The sequence below is a fragment of the Vidua chalybeata genome, chromosome 5, assembly GCF_026979565.1.
Source record: "Vidua chalybeata isolate OUT-0048 chromosome 5, bVidCha1 merged haplotype, whole genome shotgun sequence".
NCBI lineage: Eukaryota > Metazoa > Chordata > Aves > Passeriformes > Viduidae > Vidua > Vidua chalybeata.
This window is the reverse complement of record NC_071534.1, coordinates 23,362,445-23,382,801: the sequence shown is the minus strand read 5'-3', so window position 1 is coordinate 23,382,801 and position 20,357 is coordinate 23,362,445. Positions and strand designations below refer to the sequence as shown.

General features: G+C 37.4%; 1 protein-coding gene across 2 annotated transcripts in view; it reads right to left on the bottom strand.

Annotated features, from left to right (window-relative positions):
• Positions 1 to 20,357, bottom strand: part of ALDH1L2 (aldehyde dehydrogenase 1 family member L2) — a 30,632-nt gene that overhangs the window by 8,111 nt on the left and 2,164 nt on the right. Inside the window, exons 2-14 of one of the 2 annotated variants that reach the window (XM_053943209.1) lie at positions 16,503 to 16,644; positions 14,519 to 14,753; positions 10,720 to 10,885; positions 9,702 to 9,803; positions 9,052 to 9,141; positions 8,162 to 8,296; positions 7,637 to 7,762; positions 6,144 to 6,235; positions 5,175 to 5,322; positions 4,768 to 4,887; positions 3,427 to 3,554; positions 806 to 956; positions 22 to 92 (exon numbers count right to left, since the gene is read on the bottom strand). In XM_053943209.1, the coding sequence (XP_053799184.1) occupies positions 22 to 92; positions 806 to 956; positions 3,427 to 3,554; positions 4,768 to 4,887; positions 5,175 to 5,322; positions 6,144 to 6,235; positions 7,637 to 7,762; positions 8,162 to 8,296; positions 9,052 to 9,141; positions 9,702 to 9,803; positions 10,720 to 10,885; positions 14,519 to 14,753; positions 16,503 to 16,644 (1,706 nt within the window). Of the gene's footprint in view, positions 1 to 21; positions 93 to 805; positions 957 to 3,426; positions 3,555 to 4,767; positions 4,888 to 5,174; positions 5,323 to 6,143; positions 6,236 to 7,636; positions 7,763 to 8,161; positions 8,297 to 9,051; positions 9,142 to 9,701; positions 9,804 to 10,719; positions 10,886 to 14,518; positions 14,754 to 15,978; positions 16,029 to 16,502; positions 16,645 to 20,357 lie in introns of those variants that run through there. The other variant, XM_053943210.1, reaches the window with a different exon arrangement.

The window sequence follows — 20,357 nt, the reverse complement described above, 5'->3', positions numbered from 1 at the left end:
AGAAGAAAAAGTGATACTCACCCAATTGGCTCTTTCTTGGTGAATGTTAGGTTATGGTTTGGCCGGGCCTGATTAATTGGAATTGTAGCACCCTAAAAGACAGAGGAGGGACAAATCTTCATATTGATTTATGATTTTTATTACAAATATATTTGTCATGTAAATATGTTTCAGAAAGCTACACAGTAGGCTTCAAAACCACAAGCATTTTTGCATCAGGGAAAGGGGCACAGATGCTTCTACTGTATGATTTCCTACTGTGGATATTGCAATCAAGTCCTGATTGTCAGCTGGATGAAATAACAGCACAGATTAAAAACAAAGTATGGGAGAACACAAAGTGAGGGTCTGATGAACAAAAAAAAAAAAAAAATCTGGATGATATTCTTGATTGGTCTTAAAGATACTGGAAGAAATGCTGTGCCATCAAGCAAACTCACCAGTCTTGGGCAGACTGCAGCAAAGCACAAGTCTTGTGCTCACCTGTATAACGAGTACAGTGACATTCTGCCCCATGAATAACCAAGAGCTGACCAAGCAAGTATATCCACTGTGACACCTCAGCTGATTTCTTCAATATTTAGAGCCACATTCTAAATCCATATTCTCCAGCTGGAGGTGGACTATCCTTTTGTATTGACAGGGAGATTCATTCTAGGTAAAATTCTAATTTCGCTTTAGTTTTTGATTCCTAAGTTACTCTTTTCCTTTTACTACTTTTTGGCACTGTTTCAGGAGAATAACAACAAAAAAAGAAGTGTAGAGAAGCACTGCCATTGATAATTTCCTTTACATATTCACTTGCCTGAATTTTGTCACACCATCCAGCAAAGTATCTGAATGTTTGCACAGACATTCCAATATGAGTCTTCAGAGCTAAAGTGTAGACAGCTCCTGAGTCAATAGATTCTATTGTTGCTAACTCTTCTTGATGTTCTTCCATCAGGTCTGCAAGTCTTAAAAAAAATGTTAAAAATCCACATTAAAGGAAATTACATCTAAAATTATAATAGGTGTGGCAAAGAAGCATAATCAAAATAGCATTCCCACTAAGTTTGGAGGTGGAGGCACTGCTCCTAATATCTGCAAAGGATTGAACAATTGCCCATTACTCTGCAAATGTCTTCACACTGGCTTTAGTAGAGACTGAATGAAGACATGAACTGTGCAAACTCACTTGAGGTGTAAGTAAGACTATAGTAAGTATTACTAAGTTGATAATAACTATGAAAGTATCTCAAAAATATATCTGCACAGATTGACACCTGTACCTATGAGGCACTACTGTTAGTTTAGTGGTTCCCTGTTCAGGTATGTTTGCATCAATGAATTTTCACATTCAGTTCTTCACATTGTCTTACATTCATTAACGTTTTTCTTCAGTTTCCTTCTGTGATTTGGTACTCAGATATATAATCAACGCTCCCATGTGATTTTAAGAGATTAAGAAAAGTGCATTTTTGATCCTGTAAAGAGTATTCAAAACTGGATGTGAAACTTGTGACATTTTTCCATTATGTAAATTCTGGCCAATTAAAACATTTGCAGAGATGTGGGGAAATGTTCTTTAATACCTGTTTTAACTGTATCTTGGAGACCCAGCTACCGGTCAGGGCGTTGGCAGTGTTTGTGTAAGAGAATTGATTTGTGCATGTCAGGGACAAAGTTCCATTTAAAGTGGGCTTAATATCTTTTATTAATGATTCTTTAAGACAAAGCAGCAGAGCTAGGAGCTTTAATGGCACCCACATTCTCTTTGGTTCAGCACTAAAAATCTCCAGTTTGAACAGAGGCCAGAGAAGAAGGGGCCTTATTTCAGTTAAGGTGGTCCAGAGAGAGCTTTTATCCACTGGGAATGGTTTGCAACATAAACACTCTAGTGTTTTATCCTAGTGAATGAGTTCCCTAGGCAAAGCTTTTAATCCAGGGATAACCAACCCAGTGTAGGAGAACTATATTTTCCATATACCTAATATAGCTATTCTTACAAATCTTCCAAGTCTAAAACAGAGCAGGAGTTTTCACACCTTAAAATTTTCTCTTTAGGTCAGAGCTAACTTGGTCTCTCAAGCACTCTACATTCCTGATATAAATTAAACACAAGTTTATGCATGCCTTGAATATGTGCACACTTGTGAAAAACATAAGTGACCAGGTGTATTTAATGTTCAGTTCTGACTTGCCCTTTTTCTCTTGTGATGACTACTAACTGTGTAAGGGTGGGTCCTGCAGGCCTTTTTCCATGGCCAGGTCACATACTTTATAAGATAAGCAGAATTTTTGGCTTTGCTTTCATTCTCTTTTGCTAAGATTCCTGCAATGTCTTGTAAAACATGTGACATTTTTTTTAGGAGTAGCAACCTGAAAAAGTAGCTTCATTACTCATGTCTGCTCATTCATTTGCATGTTTAGACCTGAAAAAGCAATAAAAGCTTTTCATATAGCCCACAAAAGAGGCTTTCTTTATAGGGAAGCTCTGATGCTTCTAGTCACCTGAAGTTTGCACGACATTGTTCTCCCTGTGCCTGGGAGAAGCATCATACTGCATATGGAGAATCTATAATACTTGGGGTTTTATTAGCTGCCTCCAGTGTCACACTCACACTATCTAGTCAGCATTACATCTTTCTAAGATCACCTCTACCCCTTCAAGAATCAAAGCTCACCATTAAAATACCATTAATTCAACAAAACCTCTGCTTATCTTCTGAACCAATAGCAACACAGCCAAAAATAAGAACCAGGCATTAACTAGACATGGTGAGATAGATACAAAAAAGAGATAAAAGTGTCTCAGGTAAATGTTGGAATTAGCTTAGAGAATTCCTGCACAGGACAATTCTTCCTCTACAGACCATAACACATCTCCCACAGTGGGTCTTTAGCCAGATGCTGGCAATGATTCTGGAAAAATCTAACATCAGTTTCAGTCTACTTCAAAATTAGTGGCAATGTAGCTGTGTATTTATGGTATGGAGTCCACATGCAGGCAGGCTTAGCAGGGTCAAATCTCTGCCTACCTAACTCAGGTAGACTGTTTTAAAGCTTAGCCTCACTTATATGGAAGGATGGGAATTTACAAGGGAATTCTCAATCCTTGCAATGAAACTCATATAGATGAAATGAAGACATCAAGTATTTAAAATACATTTTGCTCAAATTCTTTGCTTCCATTAATAAATAATAATGAAAGAATGGCAGCGATGAGAGACCACAAGAATCTTCTCTGGCACAAGAAAGGTTGGCAGGCTAAGAGCTGAGGCTGGTACACTGAAATCAGTCAGGGGGTGAAAAGATGGCTAGTCTGGATCCTCTGACAGTGGGATTATGAACATCCATCACCTTCAGAAAATGTACATAACAATTCTTCAGAGAAACAAACAAGATTTGAGGAAATGAAACAAATGCCAGCTGTCTTGTACATACCTGTACATGACTCGCCCTCTTTCCCTTGCATTCATCCTCCCCCATTCACCATTTTCAAATGCCTCCTTTGCTGCTGCCACTGCCTTGTCAACATCAGCCAGTGAGGCAGAAGATACACTGGCTATTACCTGTGCAAAGGTAGTGTTGTGTTAGCTCAAAAAGAAGCATTGGGATGCAGATGCAATGTTACTCCTTCCTCCCAAAATTCTAGACTGGGTATAAGCAAATACTTAATCCTTGTGGCAGTTTGTGGCAGTTGTAATGAGTGAGCCAGGCTGCAAAAAGCTCAGACACAATTGAGGTGGCAGAATTTGGAGTACATGGCAGGAACTCAGGTTCCTTAATCTTTCTTTTTCTTTTCAAAGTGAGGTGCATTGTCCCACTGGATCTCACCCTCTCTTTCTGTATGTAAAACCAATGTGGTATTACAAAAGCTGGAAGTCTTCATATGTGGTATCACAATCTAAATATCTAAACATGCTAAAACAACTCCCACATGTTCCATTTCTAAGGAATGGAGCTTCTGTTATCATAAACCACCATAAACACACAGTATTTTATGATGATTTTGTTCTAAATACACACATTGTAAATCCTAACACAGAATGGTTATGACTTTTATTCCATTCTATAATGAGTTTCAGGAAAAGTATCAAAGTCTGACTTCTGATGACAGCGAAATTTGTGTCATTGATTTCAGCAGACTTCATTTACTCCAGAATTAAATGGCAACTACATGACCATCAGAATCACTTCTCTTATTTGTAATTCACAGTTAAGATTTGCTCAACCAATATTGGGTAGTTCAGGACTAAAGTGGAACAGTATGTATTTTCCTATTGAAAAATTATTTTTCTTACTGGGAATTTAAAGGGACAAAATTACAATTACCCTAAGGCAAAAAGTAATAAAAAAGAAAAATAAGAAAAAGAAAAAGAAAAAAAAAAAAAAAAAAAAAAAAAAAAAAAAAAAAAAGAAGCTGATTACTGACAGGAAATACCAAATATCCTACAAGAAACACTTCTTTACCATATAAACTTCAGCAATTTCTGTTTGCAAAGCTAAACAAGAATGAAATCAACGTAAAATATTCAGCTGGGTGTGAAAAGCAATGTAATAATTGAAGTGGAAGTAGGTTATTTTTGCTTTGCAGCTTTGCTTTGCTTGACTCAAATGGAAAAAAATTGTAGAATAAGCAAAATGTGAAGTAAATTGAAACTTATTTCTAGAGGTTGTTTAATTTAGTATATTGTTTTCAAATTAGCAATATTCAGGTAATGTTTTTTAATAGGCAAAAACAATGAAATAAACTGGTATCAATCATATTTAGAAGTTACTTACTGATCCATCTGCTGGATTTATAGTGTCATATGTTTTTCCATCATCAGCATCTATAAATTTCCCATTTATGAAACATTGGTATGGCATATTCACAGTCATGTTGTTCATATTTTTTGAAACCTGGGTGACATAAAAACCAAACTATTTTAAAATTATAATAACTAATATTTTAATGTAGCATAGCAAGTTTTTGATATCTGCAGCCAATATCCAGACACATTTTAGCCTGTATATGTGGCTGTTAGAAGTAAAATGTAATGGAAACCAAATACAAATATATAGAAGTTTGTATAACCAAGTAGTTCTTGGCTTTCCTACTGCATCAAGCAGTCTAATAAAATGCATTGTCTGCCCTCCCCTAAAACCCAGGAAAGACTAAACAATAAGTGCAAAATGAAAAGCCTTACATAATCAATTACTAACTCTTCTTCTTTGTCTTCTCCTCTGAGTTTTCTGACAGCCATCTGAATAAAGTCTGCAAACTTAGTGGCCATATACACGTCTTCATTCTGTAGCTGCAGTCCACGATGCTTCTGTTTGATCTCTTCTAGCATCCTAAAGATTTTGAAGAAGGAGTAAGTTTAATTAAAAATGAAATAATTCTCCAGATAATTGAATCATTAGAAGGGCAAAAGGGATCAAAACTGGGCCTCAGTTTGTATGCATGTGAATATGTGTGTGTGTTTCTCTGACAAGGGCATAGAAGTGATGCATTTTGCTGAAATCTGTTGGTTTAATCATGGATGCTATGGAAAAGAAAATGTCACTTCTGGAATACTCTCAGGAAAACTTTTGAAAATCAGTTACTAGAAGATATTGATATGCCATTGGAAAATAGCATCTGGGACTCCTCCAACCAGTATATGTAGGACATTAAGCTTGGTAGGTAATCAGCACAATAATCAGTTGGTTTAAAAATGCTGGTTTTATATTATGGTCTGTGCTGCAAAAAGAAGACAGACTAGGTGACCCAAGCCATGACAAACTCAGTGCATCTTTAAGCATGGGCTCAATTCTTTTTGTGAAAGGCTTCTCTTTCCCTCTGGGGAGGTCTTTGCTCAGGTTCCCAGTCAGTCCCCTGGTCTGGAGATACCTGTGGCTGCACGCAGACAGGTTTGAGCATCACCGTGCTCCCCTGGGCATGATGTTCCTGAAGTTAAGGGGAAATTTCCTTCAGTAGAAAGAGCAGGATTACAGCAATATCTCATAACTTGGGGAGAAGAACTGTACATGTTTCCAAGATAAGAAAGGGAATATTAAGAGTGTGGGAAAACGTAGAGGGATTATTTTTTTAACACCACTGATTTAAATGCACCATGACAACTTTTTTTTCATTAACTTTGGCTTTACAATATTCTTATTTTGAGTATTCCTACCTGACAACATGCATAGAGGATGCTCCAGATTTGAAGAAGTCTGTGGAATCCTCAATCACAGCAACATTGCTTAAAATTCCCTTCCAAATAGCCTAATAATACAGAACATTAACAGAGGCAATAATGAATAATCCTCTAATAGCAAAAAGTATATATCAAACTGTATTTTCTATGGTATCTCTGCCTACAACATATTGTTTCAAAGGTTTCTAAAACATTAAGTTATTTTAAGAGGGTCGAAAACAGTCTAGAGACAGGATGTCAGACAAGAAATTTTTCAGTATCATTAGATTATCAAAATATAGTATTTTGTCCATGGTAATTTTACCCAATCAGGTAAGAAACCTGAATGGTGCAATGCTAAAACTTTTCAGGCCTATCTTTAAAAGATTTTTTTTATCCTCCAAATAATAAGTTCCCATTGCATTACAGAATGTGTCATCAGTATAGGCAAGGACAGCCTGGAGCACTTTATGAATGGATTGATGGCATTTCAGACACCTGGCCAAAGCTGAGAAGTAGTATAAGCTGCATGCATGAGATGGAGAAATAAACAGTTCAATAACTGGTAATGTAATATTTCAATTAATTATAACTGAGTTTCACAGTTAGCATGCAGTGTCATCAACTGAGGAGTTTTTACTTCTTTTCATAATTTTCTCAGTCATTCAATAGCTCCAGGCAGCATTTAGGTTGCTGGCAAGCAGGTTCAAGGTAATCTTGAATCAGCAGCTTAAAATATTAGTACATGAAGCTGCCTGGCCTGTGCCAAAAGTTAATAACCCTGCAGCAGAGTCAGCACAAGGGAAGACATCTATGATTCATTTGCTCTGGCACAAAACTTGAATGATAAATGTGGCTTTCAGCTGAGCCCCTGACACTACAGAGGGATGGATTTCAGGAGAGGGTAGAAAAGTTCCTCTCTGGCTATGAGAGTTTTCTGCTCCAGCTGTTCCCATCCCTCTGGCAGCCAGCCCCTTGTGTATGGTTTGTGGCAGAAGAAGTGCACACAGGTACAGAGAGAAAACTGCTGCCTTTTTGCTTTGAGAAGGCTGTTCTGAGACACCCTGGAGCTTGCCCAACAGGCCCATTCTCAGCACATCCTAGAGATGAACACCACAGTGAAAAAAAAGGATTCCAAGAACTGTCTGAGTCTGCCAGAGTTGAAAACCTCACTTCTGTGAGGTGAAGCTCACAGTTGTTTTTCCTCACTCCCACATTCATCATTTGTAGATATTTACCATTACTCATCCTGCACTCACTGTTTTTGTATCACTTGTATCTGAAAGGAAACTGTAAAGTGAGATAAATACATGTGAATTCCCAATTCCACCTGAATTAATATCAATAACTAAACCTTCACCTCCATATACTTTGAATACATTTTATCAAAAAATTATTTGCATGACTAAACAAAAGATACGCCTTGCCAAAAATAAGTATGTAATGCTTTTGTCTGAATAATATCCCTCTAAAGCAGTTTAGTGAATTACTCTGATATCTTCTGCAATCTTTTTCTCCTCTTCTGTAAGTTCCAGGGCAGTTGTTTCATCAGCAGAGAAGTATTTAGATGCAGGGATCATTTTTCCATCCTCAAACTGCAGATTTCTTACTAGTACCTGAAAAGTGAGAGGATATGATTTTGAATTGCATGTGAGGTAGTACATCCTTGGGTAAAGAGTTTTTAGGCATTAACAGGATGATTGAAATAGTGAAATAAATGGCTTGCAGGAAAGCTGATATGATGCAGGCAATTTAGCACAGGCCAGTCGTGCCTGTCTTTCAGATTCTCTCCTAGAAAGAATAGATTTTACTCCATATAGGAAATGATTATGGATTGAGTGAAAAGCAGAACATGAATGTCTTCTCTATAGGATGGCAGAGGACTGATAAACTCCAAGTGATTTTGCTGTCAGCCATTGGCACTTGGATTTATCCAGCTTGACAGTTCCACACTACTTGCCCTTCTCGCTAAATCTATTCCATCCATACTTATGTTTGCCAGACTGAGCACTTACCATCTTCCCATCATTTCCAAAAACGACTAGACCATTCTTTGTCACAAGTCCTGGTCTTGAAGCACCTTTTATTGCCAGCTCTTGTCCAGCAGGCACTGAAGCATCGAGTAATGATGACCCATAAAAAGTAACCACCTAAAAAGAAATGTAATTAAAAGAGCACAGGTTCTAAATGTGCTGTAAAATATTAACAATTTTATGATACTGTTTTGAATCGTTAATATAATAGAAATATTATATAATTACCTACACATGGAAAACATGTTACAACATTTCTAGATCTTTACAAGCCGGAGTATGTAAAACTTTGAAAATTGCCTAAACGTGCAAAGTAGCTGAGCTGTAACAATGTGCATGCTGCAACCAGTGCAGGAAAGGGAGCAGCAGGGAGGGTGCATGCCCAGAGTGAGGGACCACTCACTCTATAAAATTTCACAGAGTTCTGCAAACTATCTAGGCCCAAATCTCCTTAAAATGAAACCCTCTGTTATTTCAGCAGCCCACAGTGTTTCATTTTGCTGTCCATATTGTGATGTTGGCCACTGTACATGGGCTGTATTATGCTGTAACGCATACCTGCTTCCCAAAATGACTGGCAGTTTGGTTCTACTCTTTGTACCTTTGTACCATGTCTCTTTTTTTTTTTTTTTTTAAGATATTGTACTTATCTTTCTTCAAATTAAATGAATTTTGCGATTAAAAAACTCTTAATTACTGTGTTCTGTGTATTTCTTTAGGTGCCTGTTCTAGATACACACAAAACATAAAGTCATCAGATTAGAGCTACTCCAATGTGACAGCCATTTATATTCACCTGTATGCAGGCATCTTTAATTTTATAATTAAAAAAAGTCAAAAAGTGAGTATAGATAAGAATATTCAGAACATACCTGTCCATTTATTGTTGTCCATGCTCCAGGCACTTTATCATGCCCTCGAATCCAATTGTGCAAAGCTGCTGCAGGTTGGTCCCAGGAGATCTAGGAAATCAAGACATGCCAGGATGCACCACCACACTTTCCCAACCACAAACAAGATCATCTAATGCAGTTGGGATGCTTAGATAAAATAATTCTCATATGGGAATTCAATTAATATTTTTATCTGTTGTTTATATGGCCTATGTTCTTTTTTAGCACTAGAAGGAAAGATGCCAAAACTTCCTTTTCCTAAAATCAAATGTATTTCTGGTAGAGAACTTCATATGGCCTGTTGGCAAACAGAGTGATCTTGACTCAACATTATATTCACAAGTATGGTGGCTTACTAAGAATCCACTGAAATTGCTGCTGCCTCTTAGCTGCCTGTACATAATCATGAATAGGACACCAAGTTTCTAAATACATGTAACTGCTGAAAGGAAAATGGAACTTAACCTAGGGCTCCATTACATGCATCCTAAGAGGTATTCCAGGAAAAAGAGTTGAGGAAACAACTCAATTAAAATTCATGTTAACTTCATATTGCTGCCACTGTGATCTGAAATAATAACTTTTCTAGTACTATACCAAAAGAAAAAAATTGTGTTACTTCACATTACCTCTGCATTTTCCTTCTTCTGGATCCCTTCATATGTTGCCCCTTCTTTAGGCTGAGGTATACGAGGGGCCTTACCATCAGCAATTAGATGTACAGCTTCCACCTACATGAAAAAGTAAAAGATTTAATGTTAGCTTGCTTCACCTTTTTTTACTCAGTCATACTTAGGAATGACAGCAAAAGACTTTCTGCCACAAGGTGAATTGGTTTGGGTTATTTTGAATCTAGTATTTCCAAACTCTAAGGCACCAGTGCTGCCCTAAACAAATATGTATGTTTCCTTGAGCTTCTTTGACAAAAGATATAGCCTCCAGAATTTCATGGGAGCACCTAGTCACCAAACTTAGAGCAGCTGTCTGAATTCTCCAGAACAAAAATGTGGCTCAGTATGACTGTATTCAACTTCTTCCTTTTTCTCTCTGCAAAAAAAGTTATTTTTCTGCATTTAAATGGAGGGAGAAAATAAAAATCTCTAAGGAGCAATGCTGAGTATTTTTTGTGCATTTTCGTTTATTCACTTCAAAAAAAAACAAAAAATGACAAGCATAGAAAACCCAAAGCCAATCTACCTCAAACACCATACTACCATTTTTTCTTTAAAATCTCACACTTTTTTTTGTGTGGGTTTTTGTTTTTTGTTTTTTTTTTGTGGGTTTTTTTGTTTTGTTTTGGTTTTTTTTGGTTTTTTTTGGTTTGGTTTTTTGTGTTTTTTTTTTTTAATTTTTTTTTTTTTTCCTGAGCTTTTAAAAGATTTTTTCTTGTATGGAAAGAGCCACATTCCAAACAAATTCAACTTCATGCCATCTGTGGAAACAGATTATGCTCTGCCTGCTGTCAGCAACAAATATTCTGATGTCACATCCTCAGCTGTTGTGCAGCCTCACAGCTCCAGTGAAGTCTAGGATTTGGCAGAGTATCACGACCTCTGTCTTTCCAAATGCATACATCTTGTCTGTATTTCCTTTACTTTCAACCTCTTTTCCTCTTCAAAAGCTGGTAGTTAGTACAGTTAAACATACCATGGCCTTTATTCCTTCTGGGAAGAGAAACCGGTTATATAGGTCATCCACGGTATCATTTTGGCCAACATCGCATTCTCGCTGCAGAAGTATTGGTCCAGTGTCCAAGCCATCATCAGCCCAAAAAATAGTAAATCCTGCTTTCTTATCTCCTTGAATTAAAGTCCTGGGCATAAAAAAATACTTACAGTAAATCCAGAAAAAATTAAAGTAGTAAGGAATATCAACTCGCATGTTACACATTTATTTTCTTCTGGAAGATAGAAAAGAAAATCCTAACAATCTTTGCTATACTTTTGCTGCTCACTTCACAGTTAGGAACCCACAGTTTTGACACTGTTGATGTGTGGTTTCCACAAAGTGACTTAGGAAATACTGCAACTGAGCCCAGGCTGTCTCACACAGTTCCTTGTGATAATTATTTTTAAACTATTATTAATGGTAAGACAGAGCAAAAGGTGTGCAACAGTTATGACAGAATTTGAAAGATGGAAGCATCTAACAGAATATTATCTTAATAATTCATAATTGTTTACTGTAATTAGCTAAGCCTCATGGCTCATCTGTAGGTCAAAAAGTAAAGTACATTTGTCACACAGCTGAAAAGGAGTTAAACTCAGAGTGGAAAATGATAAATATGCAACTGTTTAAGGAAAAGTTATTAAGGGAATCTGGCTATCCAGCCAGATTCTCAGCTGCTGTGCACGAACATAGTAATGCTTACATTAGACCTGTGCTGATTTACCTCATCTCAGAATCTGCTTCTGCATTCAAAGGGAACTTCAGCCACCTAAAATTTTGCAGTTCTCCTTTGGCCATGTGTTTCAGAATGATGGAAAATCAGACTGAAGTGTGTTTAAGGGAGCAGCCAGAAACGGTGAGAAAAATATTTCCTGCATGTTTTCAGCCATTTGTATGCATGCAAACTCCAATGCTATTTTAAGTAATACATATCTCATGTAAGTATTCCCTCAGCAGTCCATGTTGTAACAGGATTGTCTGAGATCTGGCTTGTACACAGGAAAATTCATTATTAATTATAAGCACTGAGAGCTGCATTATTCAAATGAGTGAAGTACACTGAAGTACATATGGGCTGAACAAGGGATGACCTCCAAAGACAACGGGGGAAGTTGGCAGATAGAACTGAAAGCTTACAGAAATTTGGCTAGCCCTTATCAGATTTTTCACATATTTAAGCTGCATTTCTTCTGGTTTTTATTATATAAAATTTCCAAAAAAGCACGCTAGTGAGAAATGGATGTCCTGAGCATGGAAAAGGTTTCATGAGCAAATGTCTCTGATGCTGAATAGGTGACAAGATAAGAACTACTGTGTGCCCCCTCCTCTGTCCACCAGCTCCCTCCACAAAGAGCTGCTGATAACAGAGTGGCAGCAGCTGGAAAAAGACTGTAAAGTGAGTGAGTGAATGAGTGAGTGAGTGAGTGAGTGAGTGAGTGAGTGAGTGAGTGAGTGAGTGAGTGAGTGAGGAACCCTCTGCACCCCAGGGCCCTTGTTTGTACCTGGTTATGTTTAGCCACACTTAATTCCTAAAAGTTTTCTTGGTTATACTGTGGGGATAAAGGACCTGATCAGCTCCAGGGCTGTAGCCACAATATGTGAAAGTAGTGATTAGAGCAAGGGGTGAAAGGGTGAAACACAAGAACAGTCAGCCAAGGCCAAATCCTAGTTCACTTTCAAGGCCTTGGGACAATAGCCTTTACTTGAGAAGGGCAGGAGCAGATTGATTCCTTTTGCAGAAGGAATATGCAAAATAGAGCAAGATGCAGTCATATAACACTGCAATGCATTCCCATTTCTGCAAACCTTTGCACTTCCTGAAGGAACTTCCTGAAAGAGAGTTTGTGTCTACACCTTCCTGTGAAATACATCTTGATGAACTTCTCCTCCATAAAAGCATCCTTTTAGAGCTCTCTAGATAATAACAATTTAATAACAAACTGCATGGAGTAAAAGGACGTCATTTATTTGGAAAAATCCTACTACATGATGTCTTTGCTGGCTGCTCCCTGACTTTTGATTAGAATGAGCAATCATTCCTTTTTCACCTTTCCATGTCTTTCGTGGCTCAACACACAGCTAGTGTATGTCCTTCCCAATGACCTCTTTTCCACTATGAAGACAACATAATTTGTCTTCAGTCATGTGAAAGCTGTCCTATACCCTTGACCATCTTTCTTAGCTTTTTCTGAACTTAGCTAGTTCATGTTCCAACTGAGATACAGACAGTATTTAAGATCACAGAATCACAGAATATTCTGAGTTAGAAGGGACCCACAGGGACCATCGAGTCCAACTCTTGAATGAATGGATCCTTCCATGGTGAGTAACAACAATCCTTTTCTGAGTAACAACAATGAACTTTAACATTGCTTACATATAGTCAGGGGGGTTTCCCCCTTGTGTGCACTGTGTAATGTTTCTTAACTTTGACCTCTCATTTTCTTACTCTCACATTATTACATTTACTCATTTGCACAGAAAGTGTATTCCTTATTACAGATTTAAATCAGAGCCATTGATCTAAAGTTTCCTGGCTGTCTCTTTCAGCCTTTTTAAAACTGGTATTGCTTTTGCTATTTCCCAGTCACCTGCATCAACATAATCTTAAGAAACAGAAACGTTGCAGGTCATCTCAAATCTGCAACTTCAAATTTGCTGAAGTCCTGTGGTCCTGGCAAAGAGTTTCTTATTCCTTAATCAGTTCATGAAAATGTCTTCTGCTCACAGTTCAGCTCAAGAGAATTGTTTTGACTTATTCTACACAAAGAAGGACTGTAGGATAGTAACATCTTAAGCTCCTCCATCCTGAATACAAATACACATTTCCTACTGTGGTATTCTCTTTGATAAATACCTTTGTTAAATCCCACACCTCTATCAGTTACATACCTCCCACCTTTAACATATTTGGAGGAATTGTTGGTATTACATTTTGTGCCTTAAAAAGTTGGTTCTTTATTTCTTTTCTGGACCGGCTCACTCTCATTTTCTGCTGAGTTTATGCTATTTTACTTTACACACTTGGACACAACTGACACTTTTTGAAGTCTTTACCTCTCCAATAGTCTCCTTAACACCTCTGTTTAAGTATTTCATCTTAGTACTTTTTCCAGGAAGGATTAAAATTAACAAAACAAAACTATGTATGCTTTTGCTTTGAATCCACAGCACTGTGGATTCAGATAATCACCATGCTGCCTGTAAGATTCTTTTAAGTTGTTTCTCCATATTTAGATAATTTCTTACTGAATTTAGACACTGTGATATTGTCATTTTTGTTGTCACAAGAGTGCCAGATTTGAGTCTATTGTGGCCATTATTGCAGTGTAGTTCTTTCAGGGTGATGATTTGAACCTACCTTGTGAGAAAAGGTTTTATTCTTGTGGGTTCTTTTCTCTCTTCTCCCTTTCACTCTGTGAAATCCTACGGTCTGTATCAGAGCCTCCTGTGATAGTTATCTAGTGTCTGTGGGGATGATCCACAAGGGCAGTGTCCTGCTTATGGAAACTCCAGATTGTTGATTTGTGCATGTGAGTAAAATATATGAATGTACAGCTCACACCACTGATCCTCCCAGAGTAACAGCTGAGCTCGCACTGGAAATAATAATGAATCCTAGGTATGAAGTGCAGTTCATGTACCAAATAGTCAGCTGCTCCAGAGAAGTTCCTTCAGAGCATTTGCAAGTCAAGAGAACTGCAGCATCTACAAGAGTAATGGGTGCAGAGCAGCACCCTAATGTGACAAATCTGTGGTTTTGATGCACAGAACTCACCAGTTGATTGCAGAAGCTCCTCGGTGGCGTGGTAGGATGGATGGATGGTAAATAATAGAGCCATGTTTTGGACAGTCAATAACATCCATGGGGATAAACTGTGTACAGAATGGAAGGACATTTAACTCTGCTCCAACTGATTTGTAGGCTGCAACTACTTCCTGGATAGGCTTGCCTTTAGCTCTCCACCTGGGGAACTTAAAAACAGGAGTGCCGTCCTTCTCCGCTGCCAGTGCTGAGGGGCAAGAACAGTATTATTTTTTTTTTTTCATTTTGTGTTAAAAATTTAAGCTGAAATCAGAGACATATTGCATGACAACTGAAGCAGATCATCAAGTGTGTGACCACAGAGTGCCCTTCTGTATGCTGTTTAAAAACATTTGTGCTTGGATATATTTTATTAATTCTGTCTTTGATTCTCATTCCTAGAGCTTATGTCAATCCCAACCTTCAGTTCACTCTTGGCTTGGGAGGCTAATAAGTACCAATGAAAGCAGAAAAGACAGGTATTGACACTTTAGTTTCTCTTTTTTGTCTGTGAAATTGGATCTTGAGCTTGACCTGAAGCATCTTTAGCTTGTTGATTTAAGTCTTAAGTAAATACTTATTTAAATATTATTCCATGCAAGTTAGTGTGTACTGAAGTTACTTTTAGAAAACAAAGACTGTAGCTGTCTGAGGGCACAGAAAACTTCAGGAAACACTTGAGACTCAAGCTTTTGAGTCATCTGGAAGTAAAAAGAAGTGAAGTTATCTAGTAATTTAATTTCGTGTTTTCCCCCCCAGTCAGGAGAGATTGGACTAAATCAATCCCGTGGTTTTAGTTGAAAATAAATACATGATTGAAAGATTTACTTAGTTACATTTATTAAACAAGTTATGCTACATTGTATATAAAATTGTTATACAATGTAATCCAACCAGACATGGATAGTCAATTTTTTCGATTTCTAAACTAATAGTTGCCTTCTCTAATTCTTCCAAAGTGTGATTAAATCTTTTAATGAGGTAGAGTTGAGAATTACATGCTAGTCTGTGAACACCACAGCATCAGTAAGCAAAATTTATGTTTGATTCTTCCCTCATGAGAGTTCTGTAAAAACATGTCAGGATCAGACAAAAACAAAACAAACAAATAAACAAACAAAAAATCCAAAACAAAACAAGAGAGAACTGAAACAGCTCATGGAATGTAGCTTTGATTTCAGATTATCCATAAAGGTACATTCCATTGTGGCACTTCTATTTGCCAATCATATTAATTCACTGTCTTTGCGTCACTGGAACAAAAACCAAAGAAAATTGCCAGTTCAGATGGTTCCAAATTAGCTTCTTTGCCATGCTGGGTTCTGAGTACAATGCGTACAATTCTGAATAGGCAAAATGTCTTTCTTTAGTAAGCCCAGAAAATCCTTTTGCACCTCGACAATGGAAAAAGGGAGAGCAAAGACTCCTCCAACCTTTTGAATGTGTTTTCCATAGTCCAGGTGGAAGAGAAATAGGCTCTGCATGTACATGGCCACATACAAGCTTGTCAAAAAGGGCAGAAAGCCAGGGATAAACAATCTTGGCTCCATGCCTTGCGTGTCCCAGCCAGCACACCGAAGCAGGTGACAGACATTTGCACTTGAATACAGGCTCAGCAGCTATTTGCTGTAAGATACAGATCTCGTTCAGTATGATTGCCTCTAGGGTGTATATTCAAATAAGATATCCAGATTAATTTTGGTTTTCCAATACCTTAATATACAGCCCTGCATGTTTAGAAACTATTTTAAAAGTTGCTTTTTCAAAGTACTGACAAATGGATGAGGTTAAACTGGTTCTGGGGGTGGTGTTTGTTAAAGGATAGGTCTTGTACTGGATTTAGTGGATCAAAGGCAATATATGCAATTCATTCCCATATAGATATAACCTTCTCATGAAAAGGAAAATTTGTTATGTACACCTGTAATTTTTACATTTGGATTCAGGTTACACTTACCCAAAGGATCAGCTTGTCCATTCTTGTCAGGCACGGTGAATACACCCACAACTTTGTGCCCCTCTTTTCTCAGCTTGTTATAAACTTCTTGTCCAAAAATACTTTGACCTATAAGGGCTAGCTTTAGCTTATGTTGATAAGCCTGGTAAAAAGAATTAAAACAAAACATGTTCTAGGATGCAAAGAAAATATGTTGTTGCTTACATTTCTCTCTTGGTCTTTCTTTGTCAATTTTCGGTCTGATATAAAATGGAATAGTCTTTTCTAACCTAATCACCTTTGAAGAAATAATAATAATTTTGTTTAGATTAATGACAGGTAACATACAATTCAGAGAGAGCATACTTCACATGAAAGTATCATCTGATACTGTCACTGATGTTTATATGGCTTTTTTAGAATTTTCATTAGACTGACCACCCACTGCTTCTTACGAGAGGCTCCATAATCTTATCCATAGTCAGAAGTGAAAATCCATTTTTTGAAACATACATAAAACACTTTTTCTAGGCATAATTCATGTGTCTGGAACATGCCCTCTAAATCCCTGTAATTAAACAGAGGTATATTATTTGTGGTTAACATGTATAGGCTAAAGAAGACAAACTTGCACTGTTCCTGCCAAGTTAAAGGTGATGATCATCCATTTGATCCTCCTACAAGCAAATAAAGGTGCTAAAGGTGAGGTTCCCTTGCTGGACTTCCACTGCCTGCTGCATTTGGATCCTAGTACACTGGACATGTGATTTAAGCTTCTTCAGGCATATCAGGTGCAAGTAACCACCTCAACTTTTTTTTTTTTTTTTAATTTATGATAGTTAGAATCACAACACTACAATGACATCAGAATATTAGATATTGCTATGTTTTTCAAGTGATTTCTTCCTGCGAAAACTACTTTTTCCTTCAGAGTCTTTTTAGATTTATGTGGCAGTTGTGCTCCTCTCCCACCCTACCTCCAGTCCCTCACCTCCAACACCTCCTTTATCCCAGAACTGGTACTCCTGTAGCTGCAAGAACTCCATTAGGGTACTAAAGTGAGCAGGCACCGACATGAAAAATGCAGCTTATGCATAACTGGATCTATTCACTGGTATAATTTATAGCACGGCCATGAGTCCTAACAGAGGGTCAGCAGGGGAGCAGGAATGAGCATGGAAATGTGGCAGAAGGGTGGAACTGCCTCTATATGCACTGTCTTTGCATTTTTAGTCAGCTTTTGGAAAATGAAAACTGGAAACCTTTGAAAAACAAATGGACTATCAGACCTGGTTAAAAAGGAAAGGTCCACACAGAATAAACAGAAAACTTACCTTCCTCAAAGCTGAATCTGGCACAAACTGTTCCTAGACTCAAACCATACAGATCCCTCCTCTTAGGAGGCCTGAATGAAAGGTAGGAAATAAATACCCACACTCCTCACCTTTGTTCTTAACTTCATTTTTCACAACTGGACATTGACTTCCATTTTTTCCTTATAACCCATTAGAGGAATCAAAACACTCTATGAATGTCTTAAACACTGACATTTATTTTGCTTGTAAGTTGGCACTTGTATGTTTATCTCCTCCCTCCTCCTTCCTTTCTTAGGGTGCTGGGACATGGGAATACTTTGACTGAGTGGGTTATTGACTGGATAACAAATGGTCTGTAGTCATATGACAAAGAGAAATGTCCTGAAAAACAGGTTACTCAAAACCACAATCCACTGCAATTCATTTCACAACTGACATATCATGGATGTATTTTATTGGTTTCAGGTTGCATTTTTGTTGTGCAGCTGGCTTTAGAAAAGGGAGTTATGAATTGATAGGTTCCATTACAGGAATATTGAAGTGTGGGGTGTTTTGTTTTTTTTTTAATATAAAACAATAAGAGATAATTATTTGTACCAGAGACAATATTTTCCCTGAGAATGAAACTGCACAGTAAAACTATCCTCTATTGCAGCATTACTCAGCACTAGTGCCACTGCAGTAGAAACAAGCAGTAAGATGCAAAGGTGGACATAACTTAGGCCCTTGGAAAATCAGACTGTTATAATTGGCTGGTAAAAAACGTCTGTGAGACTGGTGATGATAATATTACAAACCAACACTGCACTGCTGGCAGCTATACCTCAAATAGTCCACTATTTTGTTCTTAAAAAAGACAAGACCTTGTTCTGAACTACGACTTAGCCTTGCAATCCTTATCCAGCAAGGCCAAACTGATGCAGGTGGTGCTCATTATCAATGCTTTATGACAAATGTCTTTTAGAGTAGAAATGTTGCTGCACTACAAAAAACAATTATTAGATTTTTTCACAAGTAATTTAACTATAGCAGGCAAATTGGACAAAGATTAACCTGCTGGATCACTGAACATGTTTAGGATAGTATGAAATCCTCTGATTTCTGTACTGTGCTAACTAGTGTCCAACTAGTATATTGAATAAGCATTAAAAATAGTCCAGATGAGAATTACTTATTCTACTTCTGCCCTTTTGTTAACATTTCTCAGTAAGAACACAAGACTGGAAGGGATCTTCTTAGCTAATGAATCTGCTCCTCTGCCATCACAAAAAATCATGTCATATGATTGCTTTTATAAATCTACCCAAACTCCTTTTCAAAGCATTGTTAAAGTATTCACTTCTGTACTCTGCTGCTTTTCTGATACTTGGACAATCTTCTTGTAATTTTAAGTCCAAATTTATCACCACTTAAAGAGTTACTTTTTCACAAAGTGTTAATAACATATGCACCCTCTATTCCTACACTTTCAGTTCATGTTGCCTTGTGATTAAATCTGATTCTCATACTACATGGAATAGCATAGCAGCTCCAGTACCAAATCATGAGTCGCTGTAATCCAACATACTTTCAGTAAAGCCACACATTTAATTTGTGCTAGCTGTGGAACTGAATCAATAAATAGTGAGAAACAAAGAGAGAGCATAGTCCCCAAATGAATAACAAGTAAAAAAACCCACCAAATCCAAAATGAAACTGGCAAGACTGAGAAGATTGCAGAGGGGGAAATTCTGTAGTGAATAAAAACATTAGTTTGGCAGTAAATCACACTTTGCTGCCTCACACTTCCAGAAAGTAACTCAAATGGGGACTGGTTTCAAGCGCAAGATGGATCTGGTCACTGCAACCAATGATTCTTGAGTTCTCTCTCCACTGAATGGTACCCACAAGTCAGCCACGAACAGGATTTCTACTGAGTTAAAAAAAAAAAAGGAAAAAATTTGTGTGGAAGGGCTTGCATGCTCAGACCACAAGTTCAGTCCTTCATTTTTTGTTTTATTTGAAAAATTACAGTGGAACAGCTACATGAGATGTTATAGCCATTCATAACTTCTTTTGGAAACTCTCCTTAAGCATTTTTACCAAAAATAAGTCAGACCTGTGGAAGTGGGAAAATTCTGTGGAAGAAGTTAATGTGGACATAACACCCAATTAAAATGGAAAGTTCTATATGACACAGAGAAGAAAAAGAGTTTGGTGTTTTCTGTCTTACAGAAATGGCACGTTTTGGCCAGTGTGCCATCGCTAGTTTTCATCACGAAACTTTAGAAAGTCTGTTAAAGAACACCCAAACAATCTTGATTTTGAATAATGTGTTTGATGGATACTTCATCATTATCACTAACATACACAGAGATTAAACTTTTTTTTTTTTGACAATGACGTTAACAGATTATATTATACGGCATTGCGTTGTTTACCCAGGACACAACAATATTAGACTCCTTTTGCAGTTGCCTGGCATGTAGCCTGCATGAATCATGCATGTGAAGGTTAATGGTCATGTAGCATGAGAGTGGATTTTTGCTGCACTTTTGTAAGATTACTCAATTCCTAGTTA